Source organism: Anneissia japonica, unplaced genomic scaffold (assembly GCF_011630105.1).
Source record: "Anneissia japonica isolate Jap-2015-1 unplaced genomic scaffold, ASM1163010v1 scaffold288059_len961885_cov194, whole genome shotgun sequence".
NCBI classification, from domain to species: Eukaryota; Metazoa; Echinodermata; class Crinoidea; order Comatulida; family Comatulidae; genus Anneissia; species Anneissia japonica.
The window spans coordinates 32,156-55,835 of record NW_022740566.1 but is presented as its reverse complement, the minus strand read 5'-3'; the positions used below and the strand labels follow the sequence as shown (position 1 = coordinate 55,835).

The 23,680-nt window shown below is 31.9% G+C and overlaps 1 protein-coding gene across 10 annotated transcripts in view; it reads left to right on the top strand.

Moving 5' to 3' along the window:
• LOC117118272 (otoferlin-like) overlaps positions 1-23,680 on the top strand; it is a 59,417-nt gene that overhangs the window by 30,401 nt on the left and 5,336 nt on the right. For 3 of the 10 annotated variants that reach the window (XM_033262832.1, XM_033262831.1, XM_033262823.1), the window contains 12 exons: positions 2,596-2,610; positions 4,424-4,450; positions 5,191-5,358; positions 6,462-6,641; positions 8,101-8,192; positions 9,253-9,423; positions 10,522-10,679; positions 11,665-11,804; positions 13,378-13,565; positions 13,760-14,001; positions 14,844-15,019; positions 15,175-15,275. In XM_033262832.1, the coding sequence (XP_033118723.1) occupies positions 2,596-2,610; positions 4,424-4,450; positions 5,191-5,358; positions 6,462-6,641; positions 8,101-8,192; positions 9,253-9,423; positions 10,522-10,679; positions 11,665-11,804; positions 13,378-13,565; positions 13,760-14,001; positions 14,844-15,019; positions 15,175-15,275 (1,658 nt within the window). Of the gene's footprint in view, positions 1-2,595; positions 2,611-4,423; positions 4,451-5,190; positions 5,359-6,461; positions 6,642-8,100; positions 8,193-9,252; positions 9,424-10,521; positions 10,680-11,664; positions 11,805-13,377; positions 13,566-13,759; positions 14,002-14,843; positions 15,020-15,174; positions 15,276-17,692; positions 21,648-22,062; positions 23,370-23,680 lie in introns of those variants that run through there. The other 7 variants (XM_033262829.1, XM_033262827.1, XM_033262826.1 and 4 more) reach the window with 6 other exon arrangements.

The window sequence follows — 23,680 nt, the reverse complement described above, 5'->3', positions numbered from 1 at the left end:
CTGTTGGGGGAGTATTCCATTATATTGTAGAGATGGATCAATGCATTGATATTCAAGCATGCAAAGCCACCCAATTATATTCTTGGGAGGATACCACTTTGCGTAGGATAAAAGCAATGGTTGCCTCAAACTTGCAGCTTTCTTGATTAATCTTAACCTCTCCAATACATGTCGCCAATTAATTGTTCAGTAAAATGTTTTAGTTGGATATTATAGTGTATAACACCTTGAGCAAATCTTGCTAATTCCATGCTAGTTTTTTTTTTTTTTTTTTTTTAAATTTATGTTCATCTGAAAATTAAATTTGAATTTGGATTGAATAGTATTTCCAACTTGACGATATAGTTCAGTTGGTAGAGAACAGTTAATAGTAGGAGTGTTTTCCAAAAATATTTAATAGCTTACATTCTTTCTATATTCATTTAGAAGTACAGAGTCTACCTTAATTTTTATAATTGCTTTTGTTTGTGTGTATATTAACAAGTCCACGACAATAAATTTTGTATTTTAACTTAAAGCCCCATTCCCGGCAAAATTTCAGTTTTTAAGAAAAATCTAATTTTTGTATAATGTTATAAAGATTTATAAATATAATACGGCATTGCTAGTTTAACTGAATTTAGACATTCCTAAGAATGAAAAAAATGTAAAATAAGATTTCAGTTTTTAAGAAAAATCTAATTTTTGTATAATGTTATAATGATTTATTTGATTTTGCGATAGGTCGTGAGAAGAAATATCGTAGGCGCCGAAAACATTAGCCTATCCAACGCTGCTAGGCTAGGCCTAACCTTACCTCGATTTAGGTTCTGTTATCACACATAAAAACGGCCGAAATGATATTTACCGTTGCTAGTATTGACACTTATGAAATATAATGTTTCATAGGAATTATTTCAAATTTGTTAAAAACGGATTCTGACTGAGATTTTGACACTTAAACAAACATAATTCAGCCTAACCGAACAACTGCATTGTGCGAAATGCGAAGTACAAAAACTAATCTCTTTAGAGAGAGCGCACTTTATTGACTGTATAAAGTATACATAAAAGCGAGAGTATTCCAGTGGATGCGATCTACAACCTTTGAATTTGCCTAGTAACGATGAATTCGTCGAGAAAATGGTAATGTTTTATGAGAAAAAGTCCATATAATGATTTCTCATTTTTTTTATTCTTTTGCGTAAAACTAAAATTCATGCCAATATTTTTCCATGATTTATAATAATTGGAGTAATGCAAATGCATATTTTCTAAAAAAAGTCAGTTTTTAGTGAAATTTGGCCGGGAATGGGGCTTTAACTTCAGGCATATGCATTCATTAACGTATCACTTTACTAACTTTGATGTTCATCAGTAATAACAACCATAAATACTTGCACAATGTAACAATCGGTTCACTTTACACTATATTGTGAACCATTCACTTGTATCTACATTACACTTAAACATGGCACATTCCTATGAACCAATCTACTATATATCCAATTCAGTGGTGGCGCCAGAGCTATAGCCCCCAAGCCCCCCCCCCCCCCAAACAAACAAATAAAAAAAAAAATATTTACATGTAACATTCATTTAGCCACCATATTGTTTGTGTTAACTTTTCATCACAACAACAACAACAATAACAATAGTAATAATAATAATAATAATTCAATGAAACTAATTAAAAATAATTTGCGTTCTGTTATGACAAATGCTCATTTAGATAGCCTCATGATGGTTGGAATACATCGTGATAGGTGAAGCAACCTCAACCATGACAGCATGGTTAACAGATTTCATGCAAAATTTCCAAAATATAGAATTTCACTTTTAGATGGTTACATTGCATACTCTTTGTTTCTTGCTTTATTTAAAATGTTTTGGTTTTGGAAGCTGATTTCAACATTAGAAAGCATAGCCTACATGAAGTCATATTATAGTAATTCGATGACTATCAAATAAGTAATAAAAACTCGCAATAATTCATCAAATATCCATGGCTTCCAGGGGGCTTTAGGCGGCCCCCTGGCCCCCAGCAAAGTGAGACTCGATTCGCTCCACTAGCCCCCCCGTCGGGGCCTTTAGCCCCTCCGTCAGGCAGATCCTGGCGCCACCACTGATCCAATTCCTACGACACCAACATTTTTGAGCATTCTAGAGATACTATTTAATCTGTCCCAAACCTTGAACAACTATAACTACAAAAGAAACCATGGTGACTGTAACTAGAACAAAAAAGGGGTGGGAAAAAGCTGTCTGAGAGCCAGGCACCCACCTGACCAATAGTTTGCTGAGTATTATACTGCCTAGAATGATATATTTTTTATTTATAAGTCAGTTGTGATGTCATCACTTTCATTTGCACATAATAATTCATGATATATTTTTTACTATAAGTCAGTTGTGATGTCATCACTTTCATTTGCACATAATAATTCATAATAATGTTTACAATACATTTTAACCGATTAAACAAATGTCTACTAGGAGGTTAGGCCTACCTAAATCTCATCAACAACAATCAATTTATTTCATCTTGTACATTTTTGTTAAATTCTAAATAATTTTTACATCATTTTATGTTTGTTTTGTTTTGCATGTTTCTAGCATCGAGCAATGTTTGTAAGTAAATTGACGTATCAGTGTGTCATCATAAATTTTAGGGAGTCTCAGCTATCATTTCCCTGCTTTTGTGGATCGGCAATGTTCAATTTAGATTTAAAAGGCCATGTTGCTTTTGTGTCATAAGCTTCCCAGCTAGAAATTTTGCAAATTGTCAAACAAATTTTCAGGTTGAAAGTAATGGAAATCTGATTGTGAAACTCCTTCGTAAGCTCTGATTTTTGAAGCTTTTTGTCCACTCTGTACGCACACATACAGTAGTAGTATTCTACAATAGCATCTTATTATAAGATTACATTATTGAAGGCGTAGCTGCTCCGATGTTTTTGTGCATATTCTATGTTCTTTTCTAGGTTTTTTAAATCATCTAATAACACAGTTATGTACATTCCAAATTTCATCACTGTTTTCATATATTCAGAATGTTTATCAAAGACATTTAAAAAAAATGGCAATTTGGAGCTGGATTAAGTTCATATCAAGCTCCTTTGCACTACATATATTGTAACTGTTAAACATTATTGCTTTGGATGGTATGAACATTTTAGAATAGCGGGGGTGGTGTTCTTTTTATACATGGAGGTGTCATAATCTATAAAATCTACACACTCGTCAGAGCAAGTTACAAGTATATCCTCCAACAAAAAACTACAAGAATTAACCCTAACTAACACTATCAGAAGTTTACTATTTATAATCATGTCGTTATTCAAATGTTGTGCAATTATTAGTTTTGACACAATTGTCATCATCACCATCATTATCCTCAACATCATCATCATTGACATCGTCATCATCAATCATAATCATCATCATCATCACCTAATCATCATTATCACCATCATCATTATTATAATAATCATTATCATCATTATTTGTTATCCACTACACAAATATAAAATTACAAATTCACCATGGAAAGGAATCAAGCTTTTTGGTAGTTAAACAATGCAACTTATTTTATATGATTTAAGTCAACTGTTCCATTGTATTTAAATCATTTTATACATAGGATTGGATACCAAAACCGTTCATCCATTCTATCATTGCCAAACTGCAGTACTAACCATAGCACTTTGTGTATATTGATTTTTGTTTGTATTGTCTTTCATTGACACCTCTGTAACACCTGTGTAGCACCAGCACCTTATAATCATTAACACCTGGGTATCATACCTTGGCATAATTAACACATGGAGATCGTTAACATCTGGGTATCATATGGTAGATATTAGATACATGACTTGGTTTATTAACATAACAATAAAAAAAAATGATTGTGATGATGAAGATGATGTTGACAACAATGATGATGGTGATGATAATGTTAATATTAAATAAGGATACTATAATAATCACATTTTCTATTTGTCTATGTCAGATGAGTTGTTTTACACATTGATATATTGATCTTGTATACTAAGAACAGTTTCAAAATTTGTATTACAATTATATCATTTCCATCATTATTTTAATAATAATGTCTAGTATAATATTTGCTAATTAAACTTTCTCTGTTATTTTCTTCAAGATATTGATAAGTACACAACTTTTCCAGAAAAATAACATTTAATAATTGATTATTTAATAAATATCAACAGTAATTATTACTATTAATAATAATTATTATTATTATTAATATTATTAATTATTATTAATATTTTAATTATTGTTAAAAATGTGTGTGAAGATTTATACAAAGAAATTATTATAAAATGGATATGTAAATCATAGGGAAGCAACCACCTTTTTGCTAAAGATTAATTAAACATTGACCCATGTCTAAAGTAAGGTACTTATTTTTACTCTATAGGTTGAAGAGTATGTGACACCAATTACTGTAAGTATCAAAATAATTTTCTGTATTTTATTTCAATCACATAATAATAATTTATATATTTTGGATTAAAAAAATGGTATATCCATTGCAAATATACTAAAATTTCCACTGTAGTTCACATTTTTCAAAAGCCATGCTTGTTAAACTTTCTACTGTATTTCATTAATGATAATAATGGCCATATGTGTGAATAAATTATTTACCATTTCATTACTTTCATTCACATACTATACAGTAAAGTTGAATAATAATAATAATAATAATAATTATTATTATTATAATAAATAATAATAATAATAATTCTTTATTGGTCATCATTCTAATTGGAAATCGGACATAGGCTAGGCCCCTGTGCAGCACCACCCAACTTAAACACAACATATAACTGACACATACAGATACAAACATTGTCCTAACTCTCAATAGCCTGGTTCTCACGAGAGCCCTAGTATCCGGATCAGGAGCTAACCGTTAGCGCTAACCGTTAACACCTGCGTTAGAATGCCCGATCAGACTCCAATTCAAACTTCACCAGGGTCTTTAGCACCCAACAGCCTGAAATTAAAAGTTAAAAACAACAAAATACTCGAATATCAACAGAAATAGATTTAAAGTTGATTAAATGTCGACAACCACTGGAAGCCCAGCAACTGAATTAGGTAAAAAAAAGCTATGGAAAAAGAAAATTTCTATTTGAATTAATAAAGACATATTTTACAATGTAATTCTTTAAAACATAGATATACCCATGCGAACTGGAATCAGTACCGGAGTTTGAAGGTTTCCGCGAATGGATGGACATCTTTCCGCTTTACCGTGGGAAAAACACAGGAGAAGATGAGGATGATTCAGCCAGGATGTCGGGCAAGTTTAAGGTGAACAACTGTTATGTCATTGGTAAATTAAAGGTAGGTTTAGAAGGTCTAGTTATCAATTCAGCACGGCATGGCAGTATACCACGCATACTCAGCATGAAAGAAGTTGGTTCATCATCATCATTGGGTTAGTTTAATTTGCAAGTCACTTGAGAATGTAGAATTGGTAAGAAGTTTGACACAAGACTAATCAAACACCTTTAACCCCTTGCTCTTTACACATCCTCCTTCACCCACTCACAACACTTCCAATTCGTTCAACAGACAGAAATATTGGATGCCCAAATTTATTGTACCAAAAAATTAGATGACACAAAAGGTGTATATAGAGTATTAAAAATAATCAACATATTTCTTCCAGAAAATAGTTTGATATTATTCTAATGATTTATTAATGAATGATTTATTAATGAATGATTCTTCAGGAACAACAATTGGTAATATTGCGGTTTAATATCCATTATATTGCATGTTTATTCTGCCAAATATGATAGAATGTTCAAAGTTGGATTGAAAACAAACTAGGTTGAATAATGCATTCATCCTAAATGCAATTTAAAAGTCAATCATGATGTCATCACTGCAACTCCCAGTGTTGTTTGCCTATTCCCCACCATTAAATCCAACCTTCGTAGTGTACTATGTGGATCTCTACTAATTGCTTAGTATTCTATCTCTTTGAGAACAATTTCAGAAGATAAATCCGTAATTACGAAATACTGCCATTTTTTCTGTGGCTAACGACAGTCATTACTTAGTATAGTACATAAACATAAAGTATTATGACATTTCATGTGAAGAAAATAATTCCAGGTTCAAATCCATTAAGGTTCATTAAATGTATAATAAACATAAGAAGATACTGTAAATGTACACAATTAATGTAATAATTAATTGTATTTAATTTTGCAAACAATAGCTATTATATTTAGTTGATAAGTTTAAATATATATGTCCATATACACCAAAAGTAAAAATAACAGCAATACACTTCACACACAGAATTTAAATTTATATTTTGTCCTTGTCTTTTCTATTTTTCCACTTGTAGTATTAGTCTCTTATATTGATATATTACAATTTAAGTTTATATATTTTTGTTAATATATATAATGCGGGATTATATATTTTGTCAGGGTGGTATACGACTCTACCAATGGCCACTTCCAGAAGGGGAAAAGATGAAGACCTTAAATGGAGGCGATTCTTTCTTTGGTTATTTTCAAGGGTTGCCTTCAATTGAACCAGTTGCAGTTTTGGTTCGAGTCTATGTTGTTAAAGCGATTGACCTACATCCAGCTGATACCAATGGCAAAGTAAGTACTTCCCCCCTCCCCATAATTCATCCCCAGACTTCATTGAGATTGTTCATTGTTTATATATTGTGTGCTATTTATAATAATAATAATTAATAATAATAATTAAAAATTGTAAAGCGCTTGTATACGTTTAAGTGAAAAGGCTCATGCCCCTCCCCCCCCCCCCCAAGAAATAAAAAATATGACAGACAAAAGAAACAATGATAGTTTAAGAACCTGAAAAAAAACCAATTTATATTACATGAGCCGTACATGTGTGAGCGTCACTACTACCAACATAAATAGCAAACCAAAAACTTGGGGTTACTGTTCATCTCTACACACAAGAAGTTTTATAGTATAGTTTGTCATAATGGTTATTTAATATAAGGCTACAAATATATGACAAATTTATATTTGATAATCAGAAAACATGTATAGCATCCCCATTTTTCTTTTCTTTATTTAAGCTTTACAAAAGCAGATCTATAACTATTTGAAAACACAAGTTTCTACTGTATTCAAGCACTCTCAGAAAAGCATAGGAATAGATTTTTCTAAATTTGCTTAGCCTGGCTTTGTGTGGGGTTTCAGTGTTCTAGCATTTAACAAGTTTCACCTGGTTTTACTGCTAGTTTCATGTACAGTAACGCAGTGCTGCTTGTCTTACAATTCATCTATATCGCTCTACAGCGAGATATATAAAACATTTGAATGTACTGTATTGCAAACGTTTGAATGTGTTGCAAACACCACCAGCAGAGTGCTCAATCGCAATAACACCATAGCAAACTAAAAATAAAATTAGAGGTTCAACAGTAGGTTGAATTTTAATATTACTATTTAGTTTCATGTTACACTTGCATGGTGCAACACTCTTCAGATAAATAATATATTTTATTTGAAGAGTGTTGCACCATGTATGTGTATCATGAAACTTAATAGTAATAAAATGTCTAACCAAACCTACTGTTGGACCTCTTATTTTGTTGTTTTATATATTTACTTTACACTAACTCAAGCTGTAGTACTTGAAGAATGGCATGCACAGATTTTAAATAGACCCTTAAGCTATAAATCTGTTTGACATGTTACTTAGCAAACATTCTGTCTGTTACTTAGCAGACAAACCACAGACCATATGGGTCTGCATACAAACATACCTAATACCTCACCTAGGGTTTATGTACGTATCTATAACCAGTTTGAATACTGGAAATATAGTTCTTAACAAGTATGTTTAATGCATTGTTTAACAATTATGCCAATTCACTCATAATTTTTTTAAATTGATTTTCCAGCCACCTTTTGTACAATATAAATAAAATTTTATTTTTTGTAATTTGAATATTTAGGTTAGGTTGATTTTGTATTTATTTTGTACTTATAACCATGTTGTTCACAATTTAGCTGAAAAGCTTCAAGAAATAAAATGTGAACTTTAACTTGAATATTGAAATTGACCGCTTTGTTTTAGGCTGATCCTTACCTGCAGGTGATTCTTGGATCCAAGAAAGTAAACGATAAAGAAAACTATGTGTCCAAGCAGCTCAATCCAAATTTTGGAAAGTAAGTTAATCTTTTATGGATTTTGTTAATGCTAATTTTTTTACTAGAAAGATGAGATTTTTTATTGTAAAGCATTATACTATATTATGTTGTTATGATTTTTATTATTTATTATTATTTATTTGTTATTTATAGTGGGTTTCCTCTTCAGTAACAAATTACTGTTCTCCCAGGGGCCCAGTACACATAAAACAGTCCACGACACACAAGACAAACATACACACATGATGCTTTACACAAACTAAATCTCAATATGAGGTTTAGGTTTTGTAATGTATGTTGAAAGCAATAAAGAAAAAAAAAAGTTAATGTTTTCTTTGGTTGTAGGACTGTTTAATCATTAATAAACCAAGCACTGTCAATGGATGTTACTGCGAACTTCCTGCGAGCATTCTATTGTGTTTGCTTTATATAGGCCTAATTCAGACTAGGTGGATAAACCCGGCTAAACTCACCGGGATTATCCACGTGCCATTCTGAACTAGGTGGCTTATCTCAAGCCGGGCTGTGTTCCTATAGTAACTAGGCCTAGTGTGGCACCGTGTTTAACTTTTCTAAGCCGGGCTTTAATCGCTGCAGAGGGTCTTCGATTGACTTTGTGTAAAAGAATGACCAATCAGAATTCAATTACGTGTTCTGTGAGTGAGCGTACGTTTCGAGCGCAATGTTTTGAAACTCGTTTACTGGTTATGGTCACTATTTATGGTTCATAAATATGCAAATGCTCGCGCCTGGCTAATCCAGCTAGTCTGAACGTCCAGCAAAGTGAAGCCAGACTTAACCTTAAGCCGGGCTTAACATAAGTCTGGCTTATCTCCAAGACTGAACGTAGCCTAACAATTAAACAGTCCTACAACAAAAATAAGCAAACCAGATGAAACTATTTGAATACTTATCTTTTCTTTATTCTATCGTTTCTTTTTCTTTTGTCTTTTTTATATGTAATTTTATAGGAATTGATGTATTTTTAATTTGAATATAGCAGAATGCAAGGTGCTATATACTAGACCATAATGCATTATATTTTTTTCTTCTAATTGGCCACTAATTATTTTCTCAGGTGTTTTGAGTTTGAAACAACATTTCCCATGGAATCAAAACTGACAGTGCAAGTGTATGACTGGGATATGGTAGGGTCAGATGACATCATAGGTCAAACAGAAATTGATCTTGAGAATCGATATTATAGTAAACATCGTGCTGTTTGCGGAATATGCAAAGATTATGCAATGTAAGAAGATTTTTTTTTTTAAACATAGTTTAAATTATATGAATTACAGGTTTATTCCATGAACATTAATATTATATTAATAATTTGTGTCAGTTTAGAAATTCTTATTAATTTTTTTATTTATTTTATACTTGGTTTTAATTTTCTTTCATACTTCCTTTTATTATTGTGTTATTTTAAGTTTGTTTCAAAATAAAAATTACAGTACTGAAGCTTAAAAGTTTTGAAACATGCACAATTGGCAACCCTTGTCTGCTCTCTGAGCAATATTCATTGATATGCATAAACATAATATGTTGTTTCCACATACTGTAAATTCCTATGTATAAAGACAATTAACAAGTATGGGTGGGTGGATTTATTTGGTGTAAACACCAAGGATAACCAACAAAAGTGGGGTCCCACCAGGTGGTCCTTCTGGTGGTGATTGGGCATGACACCGGGAGACAATCCCCTACTCTTTTCCAAAGAGTGTACTGAAGTGTTCTTTAACATGTACATAGGCCTAATGCACACAGGACCAATAGGTTAGTTAACGTCTTATCCGAAAGACAGTATTGTAACTTTCATTTAAAATACAAAGAGAACAGTGAAGGGAATTGAACTCAGGAACCAATAGATCTCTGTGGTTCAGCATGCACACAGTGGCTACCACCAGGTTAGCTGACTGAACTGTGCTGCTCTCTATGTAATAGTAAAATATAATAAAAAATAATAATATAAAAAACTATATTACACAGGATGTAAAAAAATGTAAAATATTACATGCGATGTGTGCTAAATGTTACAAGAATTTCCCGGGATGCTCCTACCAAGATAACGTTATATTCACACAAGTGAATGCAGACCTTGCTTAAATTTGGTACAATTTTAATGCAGGCAGTCAAAATTCAAGCTGCCTGTGTCATGCACACAAATTCATGTTTAATATCTCAAGAATGTTTCTAATGGGTATTACATGGGATGCATTAATTCCTGCCCTGGTGTCTATTTTGTGTTTTATGTAAGAGCAAATAATGATAGATCCTTCAAGGTAAATTGGTCAGCCTAGTCATAAAATATCATTAAATAGTCATACACTTTATTTTATTCCTTCAGCTTTGGCTACAACAACTGGCGTGACCCACAAAAACCAGCTCAAATCTTGAAGAATTTATGCAAAGAATACAAGTTTGATGGACCTCATTTTTCAAATGGGACGTGCCGCGTCAATCAAATTGAGTACTCCGGCGAGCAGTTTGTTTCAGATGAAAGTGGTAATTAGTCTAGCATTTCATTATATTTTCATGTTTACATTAATTATGCATATTTGTCTTTCACATCCAATATTAAGTACACTTGCCAATTACTTTGTGGAAAGATAGTCTATTAACTGAGTTTCTATGATGCTTATAATGAGCTAGTGGTGGTTTGTGAGAAGAGATTCTGGTGGACTGGAACCCTGAAAAATCAAGCATTTAACTTCCTTTCCACTAGTACATCTAAATTTGCTTATAAATAAAAAATGACATACTTTATTTACGTATTTTATTTATTTTATTTAATTTATTTATTTTATTAATTTTATTTATTTTATTTACTTTTTTAAAAATTTATTTTATTTATTTCCAGGCACAAACAAAAATAACATATAGTTGCCTTCATCAAGGTTTGACATGAAATGTACAATATGGTAACATAAAACAGGGCATGAGGATTGCTTTAAAAGCAACTAAATAACTGTCTTTAAAAACTGCTCCATAAAGGACAATTACACAGTGACTTAGAACACACAAAACATATTCACAGGTCTTAAATTGCCTAGCAAGTTTCATACCTGTGAAATAGTGATATTAATTTTACTCTTCCTATTAAACATGAGCAAATACATGTTGTTTTCCTCTTGAATAGCAACTTGGTTAAATTTAAAAAGTAATAAAGTGTATTCCTAAAGGTCAAAGACTCGCTATATTTCTATCCCAAAAAATGACAAAAAGGCCATATATGATATTTTTCATTCAAGAATGACAGTTGAAAATCAGATAAAATAATAAATTTGAAGTTGAATGACCTCCATGGAATTTTTGGCAGATAATGTTAAAAGATGTTTTTTTTCCCCTTATTTCATGAACAAAAACATGTTCCCTTAATAAGGGTGTCTGAAAGAGGAGCTTTGCTGTATAATATTTTTTATACAATTTTTAAGTCTTCTCCTACGTTCATGTGCAGTATTTATTTGAGCCAATAATGTTTGTACTCCAGGAACCCAGAAGCCAACAGATGAACATGCAGCCCTTGAGATGCTGAAACACTGGGACACAGTGATGCCTAATTGTAAGCTAGTTCCAGAGCACATTGAGACTAGACCACTCTACCACCCTGACAAACCAGGAGTAGAGCAGGTAAAGATTTATTTATCAAAACTGTAGAATTTTATGTGACCAACTGATGTGCCCTTACTTGGGTGAAATATGACATTAAAATGCCCATATATTGGCACATTACACAAATTTGTCAATGTAAATTTTGATAGTTTGATGAAGATTCATCTATCCAGGATGTAAAAATAATATTATACAGATATTGCCTGCTTAGAGGTGTAATATAACATTTGATATCCCAGAGGGAATTATATTTTTTTCGAAGGATTATATTTTTCCGAAGCGCGTAGCGCTGAGGAAAAATATAGTCCTGAGAAAATAATATAATTCCCAAGGGGATATCAAATGTTATTATTACACCGATAGAAAAGGCAATATCTGTTATATTACATAGCCAAAAACAGATGCAAATAATGAACTGAACACATTAATTTAAATATCAAAAACTTTTATTTAACTTTTACATAATATATGTTATATTACATAGCCAAAATACTTTATATTACCGTCGCTTTTTAAAAATGTTTCTGTTGTTCGTAGCGTTATCATTGATCGTTTAGCCTACAATTCACCGTTTGCTCTCCTACCTCAGCCAGAATGACCGGAGAAACGTAACACGTTGAGCTCCGTTGCCGTGAAATTTTTTCAATGCAAGTAGGCCTAGGCCTAATTTGATGATTTCTTGGCCTTACAATATTCACTGAGTGGGCCTACATTAATGGATGAATTCACAACAAATTTTGTACACCGAGAATCCTTTTCGTCAATAATTAATTCTATCCAATTCCTCTTCGTCGAGAGATTTAAACTTATTTGAAGTCGCCATTTTCGAAGCGCTAGGCTTTCCACATTCACAATTCGTGAGCGATCGATCGTGCGCTCGACTAGTACGGGCGCAATGCTGGTGTAATCATGTGACGTCAGAGACCGGTCACTTTTCAAAGTTATATTTCCCTATGGGGAAATATAACGTTTCCGATCCTCGTAGCGTTAGTCACGTGATGCCATTTTGACCAATCACATACTCGTATTTACATAGGCTATGTAATATAGTATTTTAAACTTCGAAACACTGGATATAATTTAACGAGCTTACCTTGCAAGCTTTCAACCACTGCTGTGGTCTTGTTCACGCTGACGAGCGGTTCTGGTCAGTAGGCTTCATTAGGACCATAGCATTATCCTTGATAAGACGAAGATCTTAACTGTAGAACCAAGATGGTTTGAATGTGGATGGGCGGCGTTAAAGAAGCAATCTTCATAAAATTAACAAACCAGACGCTGAACACAGATGCAGGTAGATTTAATCTACCCGCTGTATGGGAATAACATCATCAAAGAGCAGGAGGAGGCACTGGGTCCTAACGAAGCCCACTGACAGGAACCGCTCTGACGTCATAACAAGATCAGATGACGTTAACGTGGTTGAAAGCGTTAAATTATATCCAGTGTTCCAAGTTTAAAATTTTAAAATATTATATTATAAATTTTGATAGTTTGGACAGAGCTGGAAACACTGTTTTTTTTTTTTTTTTTTTTTTTTTTTTTGGTTAGCATCATGTTATAATGATTTTGATTTTCTTTGTGTTTATAGGGACGTTTAGAGATGTGGGTGGATCTATTCCCAATGGACAGCCCGTTGCCTGGTGCTCCAGTAGACATCACACCAAGAAAGCCAAAGAAGTTTGAACTGCGTGTCATCATCTGGAACACTGAGGATGTTGTGCTTGAAGATGCGTCTGTGCTGACTGGTGAAAAGATGAGTGACATATTTGTGAAGGGGTAAGTCTCATTTAAATTTTTATAGATTTACTATGGAATATGCTTACCTTTTTTACTTCCCTTTAAAAAATATATATATCTTTATGTTGTTTTTATCATGCGTTTGAATGTAATTGAAATTTGGCAATTTTATGTAATTACAGTACTTGTAAGAGACAAAATATGTTGTTTTTTTTTTTTGCTAATTCCACCAGCTTTTACACTGACCCAAATGATGATCTACAAGCCACAGATGTTCATTATCGATCTCTAACTGGGGAAGGAAATTTCAACTGGCGCTTCATCTTCCCCTTTGAGTACTTGGAAGCGGAACAGAAGATTGTAGTGAAGAAGAAGGAGTCAATGTTGTCTATTGATGAAACAGAGTACAAGTTGCCACCAAGGTTGACACTGCAAGTCTGGGATGCAGATGCCTTTTCTGCCGATGACTTTTTAGGTAAAAATCCTTGTTTCAGTACAAGCTCTTAACTTTTAAAAAAATCTCATTTTCATTGAGTGCATGCATGAGAGATTTTTTTAAGCCACTCTTTCACTGACTCACATTAAAAAAACAGCTTTGTCCTGCTGAGTGCAAAAAATAATTATTCAACCATGGTTCAGTAGATATAACAAATGTGGAATGTTAAATCAGCCAGCATGTGTAAACATTTGGCTCACTTTTTTCCTTATTCTATTAATCCAATTTTTACCATGATTTCTATAGTGCACAATGCAGCAGTTAACACCAATAAATTGTAAACTGTTCTCATTATTTTATTTCCGGGAGTTTCAAACAAACAGTACTGGATTTCAATGATATGATTTCTTGCTTTATAATACAACAAGAAATTCATTCGTAAAAGCCTTTAATGTAGAACCTATCTTTAAAATAGAGTAGAAACTTTTACTGTAGAATGGTTAAATCAGCAAACTTATGATTAATTGACAGAAAGATTGAAATAAAGAACATAGGTACAATATATTATATTTAATATTAAACATATATCATATTACTTTTTTTTATTGTATTATACATAATAATGACATAGGTATACTGTAGTTTTTTTTTTGTTTTTTTTTTAGTTTGATTCATTTATATAGAAAAAAAACTGTTTAAACTTAAAATATAAGTTGAGTGAATGAATTATAAATAATTTATGGTTGTGTAAGTATTTTTTATTTGTGTTTCTTATCTGCAGCGTGCTTCCATTTGTGTTCAGCATATCATTCACTTTTTATAGATGAAGTTTCCAATATTCTGTTTTAGCTAAATGTTGTTTTCATTTTGTATTTTATTAGGTGCGTGTGTTCTTGACCTGACCAAGTTTCCGCGAGGTGCGAAGACTGCAAAAAGCTGCAAACCCGAGATGATGACAGATCCAAAAGTGCCTCAGATGAACCTGTTTAAGGTGAAGAAACACAAGGGCTTCTGGCCATTCGTGGCACCAAATGAAGAAGGAGAGGAGGAACTTATGGTAAATAATGAGATGTATATAAAGATGAAGATTAGGAGGAGCCACACATTTTAGTAATTTGTTTGCAGAAGGAGAATTGTTGTAGGCTTTCACTGTGGATATGTGCATTTATTCTTTAAATTGTGTTATAATATTTTTTTTTTAATTCTCTCTAGGGCAAAGTAGAAGCGGAGTTGATTTTAATGTCTGTTGAAGAAGCAGAGAAGAGCCCGGCAGGCTATGGACGTGATGAGCCTGACCCCATGGAAAAACCAAAGTGAGTACTATCACTAATGTCAATGCCAATATGCTTACATTTACATGTGTGCATGATTAACAATTTCTTTTGTTTTTTATGAAGGAACCCTGTTCAGTATATTGTTTTCTAGGTATTGATAAAAAATGGAAGAAATGTTATACTTGTTACTTGTATAGAGCTTTTCCTTGTGGTTATGATGCACTGTTAACCACTCTCAACAATAAGTAAGAAAGTCCCTTGAAGCAGAGCTTGCTTGCATACAAACTAAACCCCAACAAAGTGTGCGAACTTAAATAATGCAATAAAACGGGAACTCCAAGCAAAAAGGCTACATAAATGTACACAGTTAGACCGACAATGAAACTAATGTAATGTACTTAAATTACTATACTGAAATGCAATTAGCTCTGTATGGTTCTAAAATATGATCCAACTTTTTCAAGAACAGGGTTAATGTAACTAGAAATATACATGAATACCTTGGATCATAGAAAAGACCATCTATATTATCAAATGAATTTCTTCACTACTTTGACACTAACAGATTTATTCAAATACATTGGTTGGTTATGGTTCATATCAAATTTCAGACATCTGCCCAATGATGTGGGGCTGAGGCTTTACCCTTCATCTGCAAAAGTCAGTCTCTTACCTTCCCCCACCCCCAATTATTTCATTTTATGATCCGCCACTGCTATCATTGTTAAAGAAATGTTCCAGATATTATTATTAGACAGATTATACTTTTACAAGTAGCTTGAAAATAGAAACATTAATGCTGTTTTGAAAATTAATACTTTTTTTCTTCAAATATATCTGACATATTTAGAGGTGACTAATCAATATGTTTAATTAGTTTTCTGATTGATTGTTGATTGATTTCATAAATTGAATATTATAGTTATAGTTACTTTAACTTCCTCGTAATTTGTATCAAATATTGATGTTTTTCCTCCTTTACGATTTTTTAAACATGCTTTGCATGTTGACAATTGGAAGGAGGAAGTTTTGATATAATTATGCCTACTGTTGTATCACATGTTTTAATTGATTTATTAGTTTGCTCCATTTGACAACCTTTATGTTTAGTAATACTTATAAGAGTAATAAGAGGGATAATTTCATTTGTTATGTTTTTTTAGTAAATTTTCAGAGGACAATACATCTTTAATTGTTTTTTTTTCATAAAAAGACTATTTTACTATCATTACATTTGTTATCTCTGAAATTATTAATTTTTATGAAATCCTAAAATGGCTCTGCTGATGCCAGGGGCTTCACTGTCTGGGCCCCCACCAGGAAGTCCTACTACTGTGATTTCCATTCCGATTGAAGATTTTAAAGTAAATATTTAGTGTTTAAATCAGATGCCTGCTTTTTATCGATAGTTTTGTTAAATTTTACCTCAATAATATTTCCAAGTATACTACTGTAGGTTTATAGTATGCTTCTGACCATTTATGTTAAATGATGTAGAAACATCTACAGTATGTGTGCTATTGAGAACAAAATATCTAAATAGGCCAGCCTGCTGCTAGAGGTTGAAATATCTGATATCATGATTTTTAAAAAGACCTGACTAACCCCCCCCCCCCCCAATTTTGGGAAACACGAAAGTATTTGTTTTGCCTTATATGGGCAAGTTGTAAACATACAGATTATTCTCATCCTGAAGAGTATCCTTGTTTTTATTTTTATGATTATTGTTGTTCTAAAAAGGCATCATACTTTTAGGTTTTCCTTGTTTTAATGTTGTGTTCAATCAGTTGTTTGACATATACAATTTTGGGAAACACAACAGTATTGGTTTTGCCTTATATGGGCAAGTTGTAAACATATAGATTACTCTCATCCTGAAGAGTATGCTTGTTTTTATTTTTATGATTATTGTTGTTCTAAAAAGGCATCATATTTTTAGGTTTTCCTTGTTTTAATGTTGTGTTCAATCAGTTGTTTGACATATACAATTTTGGGAAACACAACAGTATTGGTTTTGCCTTATATGGGCAAGTTGTAAACATACAGATTATTCTCATCCTGAAGAGTATCCTTGTTTTCATTTTTATGATTATTGTCATTATAAAAAGGCATCATACTTAAATAGGTTTTCCTTGTTTTAATGTCATGTTCAATCAGTTGTTTGACTTATGCAAATGCAAATGTAAAGGTAGATTGGATAAAATAGAAAGCATTTATTATATGCTCTATGTTTAAAGATCCTGAAATTCGATACATTTTCAGTACATTTCCTCATTGTGATTCAATTCTTTTCTTCCCTAAGTGTCAGAAAAGTAATAATATGCAAGTGAGATATGTAGGTATATTTGCAGTGGCTATTATACATATACACGTGTTATGGACATATTTTACTATATTAACATTTCATCTTTTGTGTTTTTTCTTTTATTCACCTCTATCCCCTCCCCTAATATTAGTCGGCCGGACATCAGCATGATGTTCTTCTGTAGCCCGTTGAAGGCGCTTAAGTACATGATCTGTAACCAGTTTAAGTGGATTCTCATCAAGGCTTTGATACTTGCCCTCATTTTGCTGATGCTTGGATTGTTCCTGTACAGTGTTCCTGGACTTACAGTTCAAAAGATCATGGGTGTTTAAACACATCAAAACAAATTGGACATTTTGCAATAAATATATTCAGGAATTGCTGTCACTCCATCTTGTCAAAAGACTACATGTATTTGAATTTTACTTCTGTGGCTTTTGAGTATCTCTAGTATATGAATAGTGCTACGTGCTATCGATTACAGAAATGAATGCATCAATAATATTTTATCTCTACACCCCCTCTTATACCTGACATACAGGTATGTTTGTAATTCCTGGTTTTTGTCTTGTCTTTGAAATCTCTTTTGAAACTTGTTCCCTTTCATATATTCTAGTTTTCACCATATGTTAGCCCATTGGTACTTTTATCTTATTATTTTGTATACACACAAAATATACCACCCTTCCTCCTGAATGTTTTTTTGTGCAGTTGTTTCTTTTCCTAAGATCTTATTTACCAAACCTCCTGAAACTCCATCCAAAATCCTATCCCACAAGCCTGCCCTTTGTATGTATTGCTGCTTAGACTGCAGTCTAGATTTCGTAGGTGTATAATAAAAACATGTATATAATGTTGATAACCCCAAGTGGAGCAAATGTTTCTCATTTTTAATGAAAATAAATGAACAAGTATAAAAATTTGTTTTGTTTTCTCAACATTTTTGTTTTAGAACATTCATGTGGTAAGAGGCAATTGGAGAAATTAGCCAATTGTTGTAGGCATATTCTATTAGTTGTTATATTCAAATATTGATGACAGTGTATTATACTACAGTGGGGATTACCCTTACCCCACGCCATTTATAGTACGCTGCATTACAGCTGGGCTCATGAATAAGAAAAAAAATGCAGGCATGTTGTACGAAGGTTGCATCATATCTGGAATGTAGGTATGAATAAAGCATACGCAATCTATATTCTCTAAATAGTAAATATAAACCCACTGAAAATGAGCAGCAATTTTCATACATAATGTATCAACTGCTGTAAAATACTCAATGGACAACTTACAAATTCTATGATAAGAGAAAATTTTAAATTTTATGATTGGGACTGTTAAGGGGATTCCCCTAGTTATTTGATTATCAATAGGTTTGTAGTACTGCCAACTGATATATAACTGACACCTTTTCTTGCCCTGATCCCTTCCTCTAATGCCTTCCCTTCCAATTTAATGTTTATTTCTTCTGTTTAGTAAGGTGTATTGAAGCAGTTTGTATGCATGAGTTTTATTACCATTAATCAAATAATGTTTATAATATGTTGTAGTATATGACAGCGATCAGATTAATATTTTTCTGTTTGGATAACATTTACCTACTGTACTTTCATTTTTGTACAATGTAGTTATATAGAATACTGTATGATAATTATCTGACATATAATTTAGAGTATAAATCATAATATAAGTTTACCATACTTTGTTTGATGGAAATCATTAACCATACATTGATTTGATGTTTAAACTAAAACATTATTAATCATACATATAAGAAGTTAAATTGTAACATTAGAGATAAAATATAATAATAAAAATGGTAATAATACTGATATTAATAGTGATTTGAATAAAAATAATAGTAATAACAAAGGTAACAGTAAAAACATACCATAAAACAGTAAAAACAGTAGTAACATACCATAATATAATATAAAAAAAATAATAAAGGTGCAATATGATATTTCAATAATCATTATTATGATTGCAATTACTAATACTGGTTTTAGTAATTTATTCTTTTCATTTCATTTTTATATGTTTTACATTATATGATGAATTTGTCTTCTGTTCTCCTCTACATTCATCACTTGTTTTTATTTATTATCATACATTTAGTATATATGATTTAATTATAATGTAAACAAATAATTCTGTCAACTAATACTTTATTTGTTTTTTCTTTTCCTTTCCCTCCATCAGCCGCCCTGATCTTACCGGTAACTGGTTGCTTGGCCCCCTAGCAAGTCTCAAGTACCTCATTTGCAATCGTTTTTTAAGTTTCCTTATAAAACTTCTAATTCTTACATTAATTATGGCTATTTTCGCATTGTTTATTTACAGTGCCCCAGGATATACAGTGAAAAAGATCATGGGCGCTTAAATCATTGCCAACCGCAGTGTTAGTAATTGTGTTTCCTTTGATATTTTTATATGATAACAGTAATAATATATATTGTGCAAAGTATATTTAGGACGTTAAGGAATGATAAAACTTACAAACTCTGACTGAAGCTGAGGGAGGATGGGGGTTAAGAATTAAAGCCAAGATTAGCCTGATGGATGCAATATCCAACAATTTAGTTCATGTTTCAAACCAACAGTAAGCTTCAATTAAATTGTCTGCATTCCTCTTGCTTTGTAAGAAAATCATTCTAATTCCCAACATCCACATCAAGTGTTAAATTTTCAAAGACATTTTTGTAAAATTTGTTTGGTTTTGAAGGAAGTCTACTACTTAATTTAAATTTGATAAGTTGGTATTCTTTTCAAAATATTTATACAAATGTTGTTTTTTTTTTTAATAACACAAGTGAATCTGTTCATCCTAGGATTCAAACTAAAATATAAATCCAGAAATCTTTATAGGCCCTACTGAGGGAAATTGACTTTCGAATATATTAGAAAGTCAATTTTTATATTTTGATCACTGATGGTGGTTTTGGGATGGCAAACCTCATATTATTAATAATATAGTCAACATTTCTTGTTCAGATATTTGTTGTGTTGCTCTTTTAAAAATGAAAACATTCGAGATAGAATTACAGATTATTAATATTTTTAGAGCCAATTTTTCCTTTTGTGTGGCTCGACAAGGATTTTTATATAATGGACAGATTACAGTTATCTTTCACCAGCAATTGAAACTTAACATTATGTAGACAGAATTTTTCTAAACAAATAAAGTACTATATTTTAACTGTATTAAATATAATTCTGGTTTTTCAAAGAACTTGAAGTATTAATTCCTACAATTATAATTTGAGAAATGCATTTATGTTTAGGAAATCCACTATGATTTAAAGAAAGCTCATGAAGTTGAAATTAGAAATCAAAGAATTCAAATTTTCAGAAGGAAGCTTGTATTAATTTCTTTTTGGTTTATATAGTGAGATAAATAATTTAAACTTTATGTTATTATAGATATTGGGATTTTGTTATTTTTTAATATACTTGAAAGATTATTTTTATCAAATTATATTATACCTTAAAAGTACAATTTTTTTTAATAAGATGACTTTATTTCATGAAGCTAATGGTTGTATAAAGCTATATGAGAAAGTTATGTTAATAAATTATAATTGAATCTCTTTATGTAGTTTGATTACAGTTGTATTTATTCATAGTCCTGAAAATTTAGGCATCTTTTGAGTGTTAAGGGCCTACTCTAGTAGGGAGGCATATTTATGTTGAAGGAGGTTGAAGAGGGGAGGGGGATATTTATTTTGGTTTTCAGTTTCAGGTGTTGTGGTTTATTGTCAAAGTTACATTCAATTTTAGTTAATTGCTACAAGGTTTGAATTGTCCATAGTGATGTTTTTTTTTTAGTTGATTTTGGTTTGAATCTCTAAAATTGTTTGGTGGAAGTTTGCTTTTCTTTTTTGCCATGTGCCTTCTTCATTTGATAGAAATTATCGACCGTAAATTAATATTTGATATTTAAACTTAAAAACATTCATCCTATGTATGGTTTTATTAGGTATTTGATCGCCTTAATATATGATGCCTGACTATTACCTACAGTATAGTAGCTCCCTAATTGTATCATCTACTACTATGTATGCATCAAAAGCTGGTCACTCACTGCATTGTATGGCAGTCGTACAACTCATGTTCCCAGTGAGGGCTAGACGACACAACGCTGTCTGCTGACATTCATTGACAGTCCGAACTGATCGTCATTGAAAATGGTCCGTTGCACGGTCGCTGTTGCATCCTCCATAGAATCGCGTTGGTCGACAACCATCGGGTGTAGTGGGTCTCCGGCTTTTAAAATGAAAATAGTTTTATACTCTAAGAATCAAAATTACAGTATTATCATTCTTTGTTTTTTTTAATTTACTCTTTTCATTTCATTTTTGTGTTTTACATTAAATAATTTCATCTTCCCTTCTCTTCTCTATCAAATACTTGTTTTTATGTATCATTATATTCATTCCATGTATTGTATAATAATATGTGAGCATATCATTCTGTCAATAATGCTTCATTTGTTTCTTTCTTTTTCTTTCCCTCCTTCAGCCGCCCTGATCTTACTGGTAGCTGGTTGCTTGGCCCCCTAGCAAGTCTCAAGTACATTATTTGTTATCGTTTTTTAAAATACTTTATAAAAATCCTGATATTTACATTAATTATGGCTTTTTTCGCATTATTTATGTACAGTGCCCCAGGATACACAGTGAAAAAGATAATGGGTGCTTAAATCATTGCCAATGGCTGTTTATAATTTGTGCACTGTATATTTATTATATTAAGATTAAAAAAAGAATTGATATTCATAAAAGTTGCTGAAAATATGATTGAAGCTGAGAGAAGATGGGTAAAATTAAAATTAGACAGATAGATACAATGGTTGTAAATTTAAATTGCTTTCTGTTAATGTTTCAACATTAAGACAATAGTAAATTTTTCTGACATGTTTTATTTATATTGTTCATTATTTCAACTAAAATAAAAACCTTTATTAAATCCCAAATTCCCAATCAAGTGTAAACATTTTTGTCAAAATATTTTGATATAGTAGAAAATCTACTTAATTTATGCGTGATAAATCAGTATTCATTTAAAAATAGTATTACGTTTTTTAAATCCCTGTTCATCCAAGGATTCCAACTAAAATATAGGTCCAGAAATCTTTGTAGGCCCTACTGAGAAAATTAGGATATTAATATTTTTAAAATATTTCTTATTTCCAGTTTGAGTACTTAAGTTTCTGTTGACATATTAGAACATAATATTATGTTCTGCCAGAATAAATACTTCTCTCCCAATCAATTCAAGTAATCTGCCTAAATATTGGTATGATTATGTGTTATCACACCTACCGTTAAATATTATTATTTATGTATGGGCAAGTGATAAGTAGATGTCACATAATATTTGATAGTAGGCCTATGGACAAAATTTAACTGAACAATAGTATTAACTGTTATGTATATCTCGGTTCTTGTGTCTACAGCCCCGTGGGCAGAAGCGGCACTAGTCGGGGATCCAGGGGGGCAAAGGACCTCCGTCGGGGACCTCTGAACCCGAGCTTGGACCCCCGTCGGGGAATTTCCAGCAAGGTCGTCCGGGAAAAATGAAATCGCGGCTGCCAAAAGTACAATTTAGGTATGCGGCCCTTGCTTACCTGTCAAATTTTCGAGATTTAAAACTATCGTGATCATATGGGTTGCAGTGGTAGTGATAAATCTTTGCTGACAGGGGGCTGGTACCTACAACAGATGGTTAGTACCCCGATAGGGGGCCTCTTAACTTGCATGGTTTTCTATCAAATTACCCTGTTTAAATAAATACCATAATCCATAATCAACACAATTTTTTTTCACTGTACATTAAAGATATTCTTTGGAAATTTGGACTTTTTAAAACTAAACTCAAGTTTTCATCCAGTTATATTTACCAAAAGTAAAATTTGATCTTTAAAATGAGTTTATATACTGTGAAGCTAAATTTTTCATAATGGTTGTATGAAGTTGTACAGAGAATTGTGTTAATAAAGTAAAATTGAATCTCTTTATTTTGTTGTATTTGTTTAGATTTAGACTTTTGAGTGTATAGGGCGTGCTGAATTTTGAATGCAGGAGGGCGCATATTAAGTGGTATTCAGTCATGGTGTTGTCATTAATTATCAATGTTA